The 16,742-nt window shown below is 45.4% G+C and overlaps 1 protein-coding gene across 1 annotated transcript; it reads left to right on the top strand.

Moving 5' to 3' along the window:
- The first annotated feature begins 867 nt into the window (after positions 1-867).
- On the top strand, positions 868-15,705 carry NHP2 (NHP2 ribonucleoprotein). The gene is made up of 4 exons (XM_040415697.1): positions 868-1,101; positions 3,703-3,772; positions 8,269-8,374; positions 15,399-15,705. The coding sequence occupies exons 1-4, from the start codon at positions 933-935 to the stop codon at positions 15,522-15,524; spliced, it is 471 nt and encodes a 156-aa protein (XP_040271631.1). The 5' UTR covers positions 868-932; the 3' UTR covers positions 15,525-15,705.
- The last annotated feature ends 1,037 nt before the right edge of the window (positions 15,706-16,742 follow it).

The raw sequence follows: 16,742 nt of genomic DNA, 5'->3' as shown, positions 1-16,742 counted from the left end.
GCTGAAAAAGTAAGGAGCCGAAGACATCTGAGCACCAAACGCTGCAGAGATGACACATAGCTGGGAGAAGTCGTCATGGCAGTCTGGATGGAATGGAGAAGAAAAGGAAGAACTCCAATCAGAGAAGATGTAGTGTGAGTCTAGTGTGCGAAACAACAACTCTCAGCATACCCTCACCTCATACAGGCGGTGTGCAAATGTTTATAGCACACATTAAGCTGACAATCTATTAAGAGTAGGAATCCTTTTCTGTGGCACGCTTCACCACAGACGACTGGCATCAATGTGGTCACCATTAGGCTTCATGCATACGAACATATTTTGTTGCCATGTCCGTTCAGTTCTTTTTTTAGATAGGATGCAGACCCATTGATTTGAATGGGTCCGCAAAAAATGTGGACAGCACACTGTGTGCTATCCGCATCAGTATGTCCGTTCCGTAGCCCCGCAAAAAAATATAACATATCCTATTCTTGTCCATTTTAGGCATTGTTACAATGGATCCGCAAAAAAAAAACGGATGGCATCCGTTTTTTGTTTTTTTTTGCGGATCCGAAATTTGCGAACCGCAAAACACATACGGTTGTGTGCATGTAGCCTTAAGCTGCCACCTGGCTATCCTAGCATCCTGAATGGCTATAATAAGAATAATGTATGAAAGGGTTATTACTGGAGAGATGTATCATTACAGATATAGTTTTACTATTCAGGAGTAGTAGAACGCTCTGTGACAACTTGTGTGAGCTGGAGCGTCCTCACAATCCGACTTCACTGAATGTCTGCGAAACGCATCTTTATTTTAGCTCGAAATACCCAGAAATAAGAATGGTACAGTCCTGGCTCCTCCCCCCACTTCCTTCAGAACCGGAAGTCGTGCAGCCGGAAGCAGCGTGTGAGACAGAAGAAGGAGACACGTGGTGTTCACATCCAGCATGAAGGTAAAGAAGGAGAAGCGGGTGGAGGAGGAAGAGGAGGCGGTGGCGGCGGCTGCAGAGGCTCCAGAGCGGACGTATGAGGAGCTGCTCGAGAACCTGAACCCTATCGCTAAGCCGCTGGCGGGGAGGAAGCTGACCAAGAGGCTGTACAAGTGCATCAAGAAAGGTATGCGAGCCCCGGTGCTGGCTGCGTACCCCCTGCCTGAGGACACCGGTAGGGGGCGCTGTAGTGACTACACTGCCCCCAGACCTTTCTTCTGCTTGTACTTTGCCGCATTCACAAATAATAATCCACAGTTTAGCTGCTAATTGTATGATCCCTGTGATTCCCCCAGTCACCATAATGTGTCCAATCACTGGCCTGCCAGCATTACTGAGAAAAAAGAAACGTCATCCAATTCTGGCATATTTTTTTTAAAAAAATTTGGCTAATTTTATTTTTCTAGGACCTCTTTTGAACTTTATTTTTAAAGTTTGATCCAACTTGACCCTGCAATGCCATGATTGCTTCTATGATGCCCTCCAGTACTTCTGTATTGTAAGTCTGTGAGGTAGCTTAGGCCTCTTTCACACTTGCGTTGTCCGGATCTGGCGTGTACTCCACTTGCCGGAATTACACTCCGGATCCGGAAAAACGCAAGTGTACTGAAAGCATTTGAAGATGGAACCGTATTCAAAATGCTTTCAGTGTTACTATGGCAGCCAGGACGCTATTAAAGTCCTGGTTGCCATAGTAGGAGCGGGGGAGCAGTATACTTACAGTCCGTGCGGCTCCCGGGGCGCTCCAGAATGACGTCAGAGCGCCCCATGCGCATGGATGACATGTCCATGCGATCACGTGATCCATGCGCTTGGGGCGCTCTGACGTCACTCTGGAGCGCCCCGGGAGCCGCACGGACGGTAAGTATACTGCTCCCCCGCTCCCCACTACACTTTACCATGGCTGCCAGGACTTTAGCGTCCCGGCAGCCATGGTAACCATTCAGAAAAAGCTAAATGTCGGCTCCGGCAATGCGCCGAAACAACGTTTAGCTTAAGGCCGGATCCGAATCAATGCCTTTCAATGGGCATTAATTCCGGATCCGGCCTTGCGGCAAGTGTTCCGGATTTTTGGCCGGAGCAAAAAGCGCAGCATGCTGCGGTATTTTCTCCGGCCAAAAAACGTTCCGTTCCGGAACTGAAGACATCCTGATGCATCCTGAACGGATTTCACTCCATTCAGAATGCATTAGGATAAAACTGATCAGGATTCTTCCGGCATAGAGCCCCGACGACGAAACTCTATGCCGGAAGATCAGACAAGTGTGAAAGAGCCCTTCGTAGACTACAGTTTGTTCATGGCAGACCTCGGCTGGCGTTAAAGGGGTTGTCTCATCTGAGACAATGGGGGCATAACGCAGGCACGTGTGCAGCCGCCCTCCATTCATTTCTATGAGGCTCTCAAAAATAGGCGAGTGCTGGCTTGACCATTTCCGTCAGGGCCATAGAAGTGAATGGGTGCAGTGACCATGCGCGTTGCTCCTCCATTCACTTCTATGGGGAGTGCGCTGGGTGGTGACCAGATCTCCAGACACCTCTTTGCAGCCTACCAGAGGTGGAACCCACACCTATCAGACAATGGGGGCATTTCCTAGGCAGCGATATGCACCTGTAACGTTACAGTACCCTACTTCGTGAGATTTCCCTACCTCCTAACTTCCGGTCTCACCGCTAATGACGTGAGGAGGCGTTCCTGAGTTTTGACGATCTGCGCAAACGGACAGTTTAGGGAAAATCTCACAGCAGAGTTCAGCTGCACACCGGGACACTGCGCATGCGCCGGAGAGCCTCAGTAGGGAAATATTACGGCCCAGTGCGCAAGCGCAGCTAACTCCAGAAGATCCATCTGATCTCCGCGCCTGCGCAGTGTGGGGGTAGGGAGATCTCATGGCCATATTTTCTGTTAAATAAATCCGCGCTTGCGCACTTGGCCGTAATATTTCCCTACTGAGGCTCTCCGGCGCATGTGCAGTGTCCCGGTGTGCAGCTGAGCTCCGCTGTGAGATTTTCCCAAAACTGTCCGTTTGCGTACGCGCAGATCGTCAAAACTCGGGAATGCATCCTCACGGCATTAGCGGTGAGACCGGAAGTTAGGAGGTAGGGAAATCTCACGAAGTAGGGTAATGTAACGTTACACCCCCATTGTCTGTGATGAGACAACCCCTTTAAGTTGGCTATACATATTGTCTTTTGGCAGCCACGAATGGCAGGTCTGGACAACCCTAATGTGTATGGGGAGCTTCTGACTCTCCCCCGACAGATGTGTGTGGGGGGTGTTAATAATTCGGCGAAATTAAAATTTTTGCTGTATACTTCTGTTCTTCCAGGAGATAAGCTGCTGTCAATAGTGTCTAGTCGCAGCTTTCTCTGGTGGCTGCATAGGATACAGCCAAACAGAACGTGTCTGGGGAAGTTGGGAGAGAGAGCCAGCGACTGAACAATCGTGTCTCCATCAGCTGTTGAATGTGTGTGGGCATTTTAGGCCTAATTTAAACCTCAGTTTTGGTCAGTGTTTGAGCTGTGATTTCCATCAGTGATTGTGAGCCAAAAACATAAAGCAGCAGAAAATATTCCCATTATACCGGATGCCACGGGGGGATGACAGGCAGCGCCTCCCTCTGTCTAGTCACTTAGGTGATGTGGTCACCATTGACTCTGATCCTGGCCCTAGTAGCATGGTGTCAGCGGTATGTTTCTGTACTTACTTGCCGTTTCTTCTCTTATTTAGCTGTCAAACATAAGAATATCCGGAGAGGAGTGAAGGAGGTTCAAAAGTTCATCAATAAAGGAGAGAAGGGGTGAGTAGGTTTATTAATGGTATACCTTCCATACTATAGTTAGTGACAGGAGCTGCCCACTGCTGGCACCCTCAACAATTACTAGAATGGGTGTCCCGTACCTCTGTACTTTCTGGCTTGCACAAATGTAAAAAGGTGTTTGATTAGATGAGTGGCGGTCATGCATACCTGCTAGTGTGGGTATTTCCTTAAATGCTATGGACACCTTCAGAGCCTTTTCTGACTTCTCCTGAGTGATCTCCGAAGATGATATATGAAGTTTAGCTTTGAGTTAGGCATAAATCAGCTAAGAAGAGTTCAGCAGTGGACAGGAGGGTGAGTGGGAATGAGCCATTAGACAACCAGTGTGACAGATCTAATATGGCTCAGAAGGTGTCCATAGCCTTTATATCCATGGATACAGATGGATCTGCATAGATGCTGTAGACACAAAAACAGGATATGAAATCGCCTTTTCCGTCTCTCAGTAGTCACAGCCCCAGTCTCTCCACCAGGTCACCCTACTCTTAGTAGTCACAGCCACAATATCCCCACCAGGCCACCCCTCTCTTACTAGTCACAGTTGCAATCTCCCCACCAGGTAGCCTGACTCTTAGTAGTCACAGCCACAGTCTTCCACTGGGTGACTCCTCTCTTAGTTGTCACAGCCTCAATCTCCCCACCAGGTCACCCCACTCTTAGTAGTCACAGCCACAATCTCCCCACCAGGCCACCCCTCTCAGTAGTCACAGCCACAATCTCCCCACCAGGTCACCCCACTTAGTAGTCACAGCTACAATCTCCACTCCATTATGGTCACGGGACATTTTTCACCATGTTGGTTCACCTTCCAGATTACATCATCAATGACTTTACCTCTCAGGGCCGCATTAATTCTCCCGGACCCTACCCATTGATGGTCAGGTTTTTCCATGTAAACATAGGTTATGGGTCACAGATTGCAATTGCACTGGAGAAATCAAAATAAACTCAAAACTTCATCACCTGACCTATATAATGCAGTAAGGTTGAATACTGGGGTTATTTATTTTTTGTGTATAACCAGAGAAACCTTTTAATAAAGCACCTGTTATGTAAAATTGTGCAAGATGCTTCCCCTTGATCGATAGATAGATATATCTATCTATCTATCTATCTATCTATCTCACACATTTAGGGGGTCATTTATCAACCTGAAATATGGCTAAATTAGGCGTATTTCAGGTGCCAATTGCGTTGCGCCTCAATCTGCAGTTTCTCCCTGCTCACGCCAGGTCTAAAAAAGTGGGTGGGGAAGGGGCTGTCTCATTTACTATTTTCTACAGCTGTTTCAGGCATAGAAAGAAGTAGCAAGGAAGCTGTCTTACATTTAGTAGCGGCACTGGATATGCCAAAGTTATGAAGAGGCCGGTCCCTTTTATAACTCCGGATCCACCGCCAGCTTAGGGATTTATTAAGACATGCGTCTAAAACGATTGTCTTAATAAATAACCCCCTTAGCGTAGAGCTGGCTTCCTGCAACTCTCACTAGAGGGAGCACAGTGCCTAGGAATTTATACAGTTACCCTACAATGCATTAGCAGCTGTAAAAGTTTCTATGCACTGAGCTCCCCCTAGTGGCGGATGCAGGAAAATGCAGTGGATTTATGTTGGAAAGAGAAGTAGCAACTCGGGGCTGGGCCCCTACTTCCCCATGTCCCATAGCCAGGGCCGCTGATAGGCCAGTACAGCTGGCCCAGTTGTACCGGGCCCGGCTGGCAGGGGGGCCCGGGCTGCCGACTCCCGAGCCATTTTAATTTTTTTGCTGTCAGTGGGCTGGCTCCAGTAACAGCAGGCAGTGTGGGGGCGGCGCTCACTCACTGACGTCACACGCCTGCTCCTCCCACTAGGCGGCGCAGGCGCGTGACGTCAGTGAGTGAGCGCTGCCGCCCGCACTTGTTACTGGAGGGTGGAGGGAGGAGGCAGGAGCTGAATGTAAGGTAGTATTTTAGTAAAGAGATGAGCGCTGTGCCTGTGCTAAAATTAAAGTTACTGTCTGCAGCCTGCACGGCTGCACCGATTTATTAATGTATACTACTGTGAGTGGCGGGGGGGGATCTATATGGATGACGTCATGACGGCACTGTTATAGGGAGGGCGGGGGATCCGTGGATGGCACTGTTATGGGGGGGGGGTCTGTCATGTGGATGACACTTATGGGGGGGGCCGGGGGGTCTGTGGATGACACTTATGGGGGGGATCTGTGGATGGCACCATTATGGAGGGGGATCTGTGGATGACACTGTTATGGGGGGGATCTGTGGATGACACTGTTATGGGGGGGATCTGTGGATGACACTGTTATGGGGGGGATCTGTGGATGACACTGTTGTGGGGGGGATCTGTGGATGACACTGTTATGGGGGGGATCTGTGGATGACACTGTTATGGGGGGGGTCTGTGGATGACACTGTTATGGGGGGGATCTGTGGATGACACTGTTATGGGGGGGATCTGTGGATGACACTGTTATGGGGGGGATCTGTGGATGACACTGTTATGGGGGGGATCTGTGGATGACACTGTTATGGGGGGGATCTGTGGATGACACTGTTATGGGGGGGATCTGTGGATGACACTGTTATGGGGGGGATCTGTGGATGACACTGTTATGGGGGGGATCTGTGGATGACACTGTTATGGGGGGGATCTGTGGATGACACTGTTATGGGGGGGATCTGTGGATGACACTGTTATGGGGGGGATCTGTGGATGACACTGTTATGGGGGGGATCTGTGGATGACACTGTTATGGGGGGGATCTGTGGATGACACTGTTATGGGGGGGATCTGTGGATGACACTGTTATGGGGGGATCTGTGGATGACTGTTATGGGGGGATCTGTGGATGACTGTTATGGGGGGGATCTGTGGATGGCACTGTTATGGAGGGTATCTGTGAATGGCACTGTTATGGAGGGGTATCTGTGGATGACACATAGCATAAGATGCTATATACGGTATGTGTCATCCACAGATCCCCCCATAACAGTGCCATCCACAGATCCCCCCCATAACAGTGCCATCCACAGATCCCCCCCATAACAGTGCCATCCACAGATCCCCCCCATAACAGTGCCATCCACAGATCCCCTCCATAACAGTGCCATCCACAGATCCCCTCCATAACAGTGCCATCCACAGATCCCCTCCATAACAGTGCCATCCACAGATCCCCTCCATAACAGTGCCATCCACAGATCCCCTCCATAACAGTGCCATCCACAGATCCCCTCCATAACAGTGCCATCCACAGATCCCCTCCATAACAGTGCCATCCACAGATCCCCTCCATAACAGTGCCATCCACAGATCCCCTCCATAACAGTGCCATCCACAGATCCCCTCCATAACAGTGCCATCCACAGATCCCCTCCATAACAGTGCCATCCACAGATCCCCTCCATAACAGTGCCATCCACAGATCCCCTCCATAACAGTGCCATCCACAGATCCCCTCCATAACAGTGCCATCCACAGATCCCCTCCATAACAGTGCCATCCACAGATCCCCTCCATAACAGTGCCATCCACAGATCCCCTCCATAACAGTGCCATCCACAGATCCCCTCCATAACAGTGCCATCCACAGATCCCCTCCATAACAGTGCCATCCACAGATCCCCTCCATAACAGTGCCATCCACAGATCCCCTCCATAACAGTGCCATCCACAGATCCCCTCCATAACAGTGCCATCCACAGATCCCCTCCATAACAGTGCCATCCACAGATCCCCTCCATAACAGTGCCATCCACAGATCCCCTCCATAACAGTGCCATCCACAGATCCCCTCCATAACAGTGCCATCCACAGATCCCCTCCATAACAGTGCCATCCACAGATCCCCTCCATAACAGTGCCATCCACAGATCCCCTCCATAACAGTGCCATCCACAGATCCCCTCCATAACAGTGCCATCCACAGATCCCCTCCATAACAGTGCCATCCACAGATCCCCTCCATAACAGTGCCATCCACAGATCCCCTCCATAACAGTGCCATCCACAGATCCCCTCCATAACAGTGCCATCCACAGATCCCCTCCATAACAGTGCCATCCACAGATCCCCTCCATAACAGTGCCATCCACAGATCCCCTCCATAACAGTGCCATCCACAGATCCCCTCCATAACAGTGCCATCCACAGATCCCCTCCATAACAGTGCCATAAATATCACTTGTAGACAAATCTGCATGTTGTTTCAAGGCGGCGTCTGGGGAGGGGCCAAGGGCGGGGCCAGGGGTGTGGCTGAAGGAGGGATCAGGGGGTGGAGCTGAAGGGGGCCCCGTCATGTATGCTGTACGGGGCCCCATGATTTCTATCAGCGGCCCTGCCCATAGCAGTCGCCTCCATGGTAGGTATGCCACTGACTCAGTGCTTTCTCTGCTCAGCATGAGCATGAAATTACAGTAACATAGTTTCCACGCACCCTCTGATACAGTTCATTTAGCGGTTTGTTTTCTCTCCTGCAGCATTGTCGTACTTGCTGGTGACACCCTTCCTATTGAAGTGTATTGCCACGTTCCTATCATGTGTGAAGAGCGCAGCATACCATATGCATATGTCCCTTCTAAATCTGTGAGTATAATTTATTCAGGTTTAAGCTTATTTTATGACTTCATCTAATATTCACCAGTCATCATCTATTGTTTTAGTACATTTAGATTCACATGCGTTATTTTAATCTTAAAATGTCCCAGTTATACTTCTGTTAGAGGCAGCAGCGTTCTCCTAGTTTAGCAGGGTATCAAGACTTTTGTACTATAAGGCCTAATGCCCACAACTGTAGTACATCTCCAGGGGGCATCATATGCCTCCATTAAAAAAAATCGTGATGTGCTGCAATAGGTAACATATTATGGGCTTTACTCCTATAAGCATTGCTTTATACTTGCAGCATCCATTGGAGCATATGCCACCTCACAGCCTTTGTGCTGTATGCATAGGGCCTTAAAGGGTTTTCTGAGTTCTAGCGTCCTTAAAAAAAAAAAAAAAAAAAATAGTCCCCCAGGCAGGAGTGCTCATAAAATGATAAAATAACTTATTCCTGCTGCTTCCAGTGGCTTTACTCTGATCCTCCAGGTCGCAGCAGTCAAGATGTAATCTTCTTGGCTACAGTGATTGTGCCCATATACCCCTACACCCTGGGCATTGCTGCATCTGACCACTGAGGCTAAACAATCAAAGCCCAATGTTGAGGATTGGATGTGCGGAATGGGGGTAGGGTTAGTGATATAGGTGGGCATAAAATAATTTCTAAAACCGCAGAGGGCTGCTCACTAATGGTAGTAGTTTTATACGTTTTTCTTCCCAATAGTAAAACAACCAATTTAATCGGACAGGGTAAGGCCTATTGCACACGGACGTTTTTTTTTCCCCATTTACTGGCCGTTTTTTGCGTTCCGTATACGGTCCGTATATGGAACCATTCATTTCAATGGTTCCGCAAAAAAAAACGGAATGTACTCCGTATGCATTCCGTTTCCGTTTTTCCGTTTTAACATAGAACATGTCCTATTATTGCCCGCAAATCACAGTCCGTGGCTCCATTCAAGTCAATGGGTCCGCAAAAAAACGGAACACATACGGAAATGCATCCGTATGTCTTCCGTTTCCGTTCCGTTTTTTGCTGAACCATCTATTGAAAATGTTATGCCCAGCCCTATTTTATCTGTCATTACTGTATATGCCATACGGAAAAACGGAACGGAAAAACGGAACAGAAACGGAAACAAAAAACGGAACAACGGATCCGTGAAAAAACGGATCGCAAAACACTGAAAAAGCCATACGGTCGTGTGCAATAGGCCTAAGAACGGCATTCTTGAGCAACGATGGTTTAATCACTAAAACTACTTGCAGGTTCCATAGCATGGAAACAAATACAACTTGGTTCTACTACAATTTCATTTATTGGAATAATAAATTAGCAAAAGTAAAAATATAAATAAATATGTACACTAACACCCTGAAAATATGATAGATATGGTGGTTAATTGAATCCGAACATGTATTAGAATGTCATAATTACATTAGTGAAATCAATACGCCATGATTATCTCATCATTGAATACCATAATACATATTTCATGATTATCAAGAATTAAAAAGGATAAATGATAAAATTCATGATTAGGGCTCGTTCACACGAACGTATTTTGCGTTCTGTATACAGGCCATTTTCTGCGTTCCGCATACGGTCCGTATATGGAACCATTCACTTCAATGGGTCCGCAAAAGATGCATACCGCACTCTCTGTGCTGTCCCCATCCGTTGCTCCGTTCCATGGCCCCACAAAAATTATAAATCCTGTCCGATTCTTGTCCGTTTTGCGGACAAGAATAGTCATTTCTATAATAGGCCCCCTGTTCTGTTCCACAAATTGCGAAAGGCACACGGGCGGCATCCGTTTTTGCTGACCACAAAAAACGGCACGGTTGATTTAACGAGCCCTTAGAATCTATAATTCTGTGAAATGTGGATAATAATTGTAAAAAGCCCATAACATCATATGTTCTTAGGACTCCATGTATATCCTTGAGAGCTCTGTTTGTAGATATCTCTAGGTTCACACTTGAGCTTGTTACAGTTGGGGTAACAATAATCCTTCAGAGTAGTGATCTTATATCTACTTTTAATATTAGAGAAGTATTGTCCTTATTTGGATCAATTGATATGGATCTCGTCCTTATGTAGATCAATTAAAATAAATCTCCCAGAGATATATTAAAAGCAAATTTCATCAAAAAGAGGCCTCTTTATAAAAAAGAAAACTGACGTCTGTACAGAAATCCTTGTATAATAGCGGCTGCCTTAATTGTTTGACAGAACATCCTATTGGGGTCAATCAATAACAGTTTGTCATCTTCAATGTAACAATGTTACAGCTTCCACATGTATTCGGTATGTCCCGGCTGAAAGCTGTAATTGCAATCGTTGAGCACTGTTAGTTGCCGAACCTCGGCGTCCCACGTGTCAGGATTGCCGGTCTCCGTTATCCCTCTTGCTGTAGGAAGGATTAGAGCGAATCTAAGTTCGCCGTCTCGTCTCTCCTGTATCAGATGTGCTGGTGACCCCAAAGGATTATTTTGTTCTGTGCCGCTAATTCACTGTTGTAGAATTCACCAAACGCAATTCGAAGTTGCATACCCCTTCCTCAGTGGACAGTATTAGGTCGGGTGTATATAGTCGAGTGCCCTCCTGAGTCCTAACTAATAACTGACTATTATACTATACTTAATCGGCAGTGGGTGTGCCGTGGAAGTGAGCACCTTACAGTTTTTGGTTTAGTTGGGTGGAGCCCAATAGTTTGTTTTTATTTTTTACTTTATCGTCGGTGTTACTATATTTAAAAAATAAAAATCTAGTTTGTGAAAACCATGGCATGTTCTATTGTAATCCATCTTTCACACTGGACTGTCCCATTCAAGTCAACGAGTCCAAAAACAAAAACGGACAGAACACTAATGCCAATTAATTGTGCAGTCTGTATTTCAGGAGATGCTCAATGTGTTTTTTTTTTTTTTTTCATTTATATATATTATATTATATTATTTATTTTCCTGGCCTAAAAAATAAACGCTAACTCGTGCCACCTGAAAGGAAGAGATTGACAAACTGAATGCAGTCTGAGATGATCCTGTTTATCACTGACAGAACTTGGATGAGTTTTTAATCATTTGTCTAAAAAAAAAAAAAAGCCCAGACGGGGTTGGCCTTCAGAGGTCTTCAGCTGGGGAGGAATTGATACTCAGAATTTTTTATTTAAAATATCATTCATGGAGTAAACTTTAAAGGGGTTGTCCACCTTAAATTAACCACCTCAGCCCCTATAGCTTAAACACCCTTAAAGACCAGGCCACTTTTTACACTTCTGACCTACACTACTTTCACCGTTGATTGCTCGGTCATGCAACTTACCACCCAAATGATTTTTACCTCCTTTTCTTCTCACTAATAGAGCTTTCATTTGGTGGTATTTCATTGCTGCTGACATTTTTACTTTTTTTTGTTATTAATCGAAATTTAACGATTTTTTTTGCAAAAAAATGACTTTTCACTTTCAGTTGTAAAATTTTGCAAAAAAACAACATCCATATATAAATTTTTCTATAAATTTATTGTTCTACATGTCTGATAAAAAAATGTTTGGGTAAAAAAAAAATGGTTTGGGTAAAAGTTATAGCGTTTACAAACTATGGTACAAAAATGTGAATTTCTGCTTTTTGAAGCAGCTCTGACTTTCTGAGCACCTGTCATGTTTCCTGAGATTCTACAATGCCCAGACAGTACAAACACCTCACAAATGACCCCATTTCGGAAAGTAGACACCCTAAGGTATTCGCTGATGGGCATAGTGAGTTCATAGAACTTTTTATTTTTTGTCACAAGTTAGTGGAATATGAGACTTTGCAAGAAAAAAAAAAAAAAAAAATCATTTTCCGCTAAAAGTCTCATATTCCACTAACTTGTGACAAAAAATAAAAACTTCTATGAACTCACTATGCCCATCAGCGAATTCCTTGGGGTGTCTTCTTTCCAAAATGGGGTCACTTGTGGGGTAGTTATACTGCCCTGGCATTCTAGGGGCCCAAATGTGTGGTAAGTAGTTTGAAATCAAAATGTGTAAAAAATGACCGGTGAAATCCAAAAGGTGCTCTTTGGAATGTGGGCCCCTTTGCCCACCTAGGCTGCAAAAAAGTGCCACACATCTGGTATCGCCGTACTCAGGAGAAGTTAGGGAATGTGTTTTGGGGTGTCATTTTACATATACCCATGCTGGGTGAGAGAAATATCTTGGTCAAATGCCAACTTTGTATAAAAAAATGGGAAAAGTTGACTTTTGCCAAGATATTTCTCTCACCCAGCATGGGTATATGTAAAATGACACCCCAAAACACATTGCCCAACTTCTCCTGAGTACGGAGATACCACATGTGTGACACTTTTTTTGCAGCCTAGGTGGGCAAAGGGGCCCATATTCCAAAGAGCACCTTTCGGATTTCGCCGGTCATTTTTTACACATTTTGATTTCAAACTTCTTACCACACATTTGGGCCCCTAGAATGCCATGGCAGTATAACTACCCCACAAGTGACCCCATTTTGGAAAGAAGACACCCCAAGGTATTTCGTGATGGGCATAGTGAGTTCATGGAAGTTTTTATTTTTTGTCACAAGTTAGTGGAATATGAGACTTTGTAAGGAGAAAAAAAAACCATCATTTTCCGCTAACTTGTGACAAAAAATATAAAATTCTAGGAACTCGCCATGCCCCTCACGGAATACCTTGGGGTGTCTTCTTTCCAAAATGGGGTCACTTGTGGGGTAGTTATACTGCCCTGGCATTTTCCAGGGGCCCTAATGTGTGGTAAGTAGGTAAATGACCTGTGAAATCCGAAAGGTGCTCTTTGGAATGTGGGCCCCTTTGCCCACCTAGGCTGCAAAAAAGTGTCACACATGTGGTATCTCCGTATTCAGGAGAAGTTGGGCAATGTGTTTTGGGGTGTCTTTTCACATATACTCATGCTGGGTGAGAGAAATATCTCGGCAAAAGACAACTTTTCCCATTTTTTTATTTTTTTTATTTTTTTTTATACAAAGTTGGCATTTGACCAAGATATTTATCTCACCCAGCATGGGTATATGTAAAATGACACCCCAAAACACATTGCCCAACTTCTCCTGAGTACGGCGATACCACGTGTGACACTTTTTTTGCAGCCTAGATGTGCAAAGGGGCCCACATTCATTTTATGAGGGCATTTTTAGACATTTGGATCCCAGACTTCTTCTCACGCTTTAGAGCCCCTAGAATGCCAGGGCAGTATTAATACCCCACATGTGACCCCATTTTGGAAAGACACCCCAAGGTATTCAATGAGGGGCATGGCGAGTTCATAGAAATTTTTTTTTTTTTTGGAACAAGTTAGCGGAAATTGATATTTTTTTTTTTTTTTTCTCAGTCTCCCTTTCCCCTAACTTGGGACAAAAATTTCAATCTTTCATGGACTCGATATGCCCCTCACGGAATACCTTGGGGTGTCTTCTTTCCGAAATGGGGTCACATGTGGGGTATTTATACTGCCCTGGCATTCTAGGGGCCCTAAAGCGTGAGAAGTCTGGAATATAAATGTCTAAAAAATTTTACGCATTTGGATTCCGTGAGGGGTATGGTGAGTTCATGTGAGATTTTATTTTTTGACACAAGTTAGTGGAATATGAGACTTTGTAAGGAAAAAAAAAAAAAAATTCCGCTAACTTGGGCCAAAAAAATGTCTGAATGCAGCCTTACAGGGGGGTGATCAATGACAGGGGGGGTGATCAGGGAGTCTATATGGGGTGATCACCCCCCTGTCATTGATCACCCCCCTATAAGGCTCCATTCAGATGTCCGTATGTGTTTTGCAGATCCGATCCATGTATCAGTGGATCCGTAAAAATCATACGGACATCTGAATGCAGCCTGACAGGGGGGTGATCAATGACAGGGGGGTGATCAGGGAGTCTATATGGGGTGATCTGGGGTGAATAAGGGGTTAATAAGTGACCAGGGGGGGGGGGGGGGGGGGGAGTGTAGTGGTGGTTGGTGCTACTTTACTGAGCTACCTGTGTCCTCTGGTGGTCGATCCAAACAAAAGGGACCACCAGAGGACCAGGTAGCAGGTATATTAGACGCTGTTATCATAACAGCGTCTAATATACCTGTTAGGGGTTAAAAAAAATCACATCTCCAGCCTGCCAGCGAACGATCGCCGCTGGCAGGCTGGAGATCCACTCTCTTACCTTCCGTTCCTGTGAGCGCGCGCGCCTGTGTGCGCGCGTTCACAGGAAGTCTCGCGAGATGACGCACGGATGCGTCCAGGAGGAATGAATCAACCACCTTCCGGACGCATCCGTGCGTTAGGCGGTCGGGAGGTGGTTAAGTGTTGTCTTGGGATATACCATCACTAGCTGGTCGGCTATAGCTCTGGTGCTGGAACAATTGATCTGCGGGGTTGTAGGCTCCTGCTGATAAGGTAATGATGGCTTATCCTGAGGACAGACCATCACTTGATGATGGACAACCCTTTTAAGGGGTTTTGTCACTTCAAGTGGCATTTATCATGTAGAAAACTTTAATACAAGCCACTTACTAATGTATTGTGTTCGTCCATATTTCCTCTTTTGCTGGCTTTTTATGATTGTTTCCATCACATTATACACTTATGGTTATGAACACCCTGCAATCCAGCAGTGGTGGTCGTGCTTGCACACTATAAGACAAGCATGGCCACCACTGATGAATTGCTGCGTGGTCGTAACCATAGAAACGAGCAGTGTATAATTTGATGGAAAATTGAATCCAGCGAGCAAAGGAAGCAAAATGGATAATAACAATACATTAGTAAGTGGCTTGTAATAACCTTCTCTACATGATAAATGCCACTTGCTGAAGTGAGACAACCCCTTTAATTTCTGAACCAGGATAGCCTTTTAAATAATGACATACAGAAATGATCAGCTGAAAAATAAGAAACATTGAGCAGGATTTTTGTGCTTGTATTGAGCTGAGAGGATAATAAAAGGACTGATGTAATACTGATGTTATTTCTTCTCATAGGACTTAGGTGCTGCTGCTGGCTCCAAGCGCCCAACCTGTGTAATATTAATAAAATCTAAAGAAGACTATGAAGACGCTTATAATGACTGTGTAGAGGAGGTAGAGGCATTGCCTTTACCCTACTGAGGATGCTTGAATTGCATACCATGAAACCACAGAGTTAATCTTTTGGAGGAGAGAAGACCGTGATCTAGACCATAGATTGATTTTCAATATCCCTGTGTCCTTTTAAAGATCATATTTTACTGCAATTTTGGTCATCGTCTCAGAGGCTTCACCATCAAATGGACTTGTGTCTGAAGGAACATCCAGATTTTTGTTTTCTCTTTATTTGCTGTTTAGTGCACACAGTTCTGTGCCATAAATGTTTTTTTTTTTTGTATTGTATTTTAGCAGCTCTTGAATGGAACCTATATGTAGATGGATGATTTATGATCTGTCTGCATCTCCCAATATAACATTTGTAAAAAAAAAAAAAAGTGGTCTTGCATTATTTGGTGATCAATAATTAATCTATGCAAAAGTAGAGCTCTTCCCTGCACAGTGAGCTCTGTGATCCTTACTGACGTGCTGTGAATCCATATTCTGCATGGTGACACACATGCCCATGGAACATGACTTATAGTAAAAATGTAGAATTCCCTACTCAGTCTGCCTGTAATGGGTTATATTTTGGTAACTCCATCAGCGCATAACTAGATCACATATGATAGCAACTGTTTTGATAGGTCAAGTAAAGTAGGAACGTAAGGCAACTAGAATAATAAACTGTAATTGCCAGGCTGACCATTAGTGTGGTATTTATGCTGATGGCTGCTCTAAAGCACAGGCAGGCGAGATGGCTCCCCCTTTCTGCATACGGCTACATAATGTATAAAGTGCCTTAAATGTGTATTCCCATCTTAATGATCACTGTTAAATCTGTTAATGATTTAGCAGTGATCATTTTTCTAAATATATTTAACTAATTCCCAATATTTAATTAACTAACCCCTGAGAAGAAAATAAACATATACTTACCTGACTGTTGTCTTCCGTCTCCCCTGGTTACGGCCACTGCTCTTCTCCGGAATCGCGCTTGCGCAGACGACTTCTTCTTTTCTGCCGGCCGTGCGAAGTCCCGAAAGCGCACGCGCTATGGTGATTTCTTCCTGGCCAGTATAGTATACTTGCCAGGAAGAAGTCACCAGGGCGCATGCGCGTTCAGTCCAGCACGTGGCCCGGCCGGGAGAAGACTTTAATCAAGATGGAGCCCGCCCCCTGCTGAGTGCTGAAACCAGGAAGTGGACAGCGTAAGTATGAAATAGCATAGAGTTAGAAGGGAAATTGCTCAACTCCTCACAA

Source organism: Bufo bufo, chromosome 1 (genome assembly GCF_905171765.1).
Source record: "Bufo bufo chromosome 1, aBufBuf1.1, whole genome shotgun sequence".
Lineage (NCBI taxonomy): Eukaryota > Metazoa > Chordata > Amphibia > Anura > Bufonidae > Bufo > Bufo bufo.
Note: the sequence above shows the minus strand (reverse complement) of the source record. Positions and strands in the feature narration are given on the sequence as shown.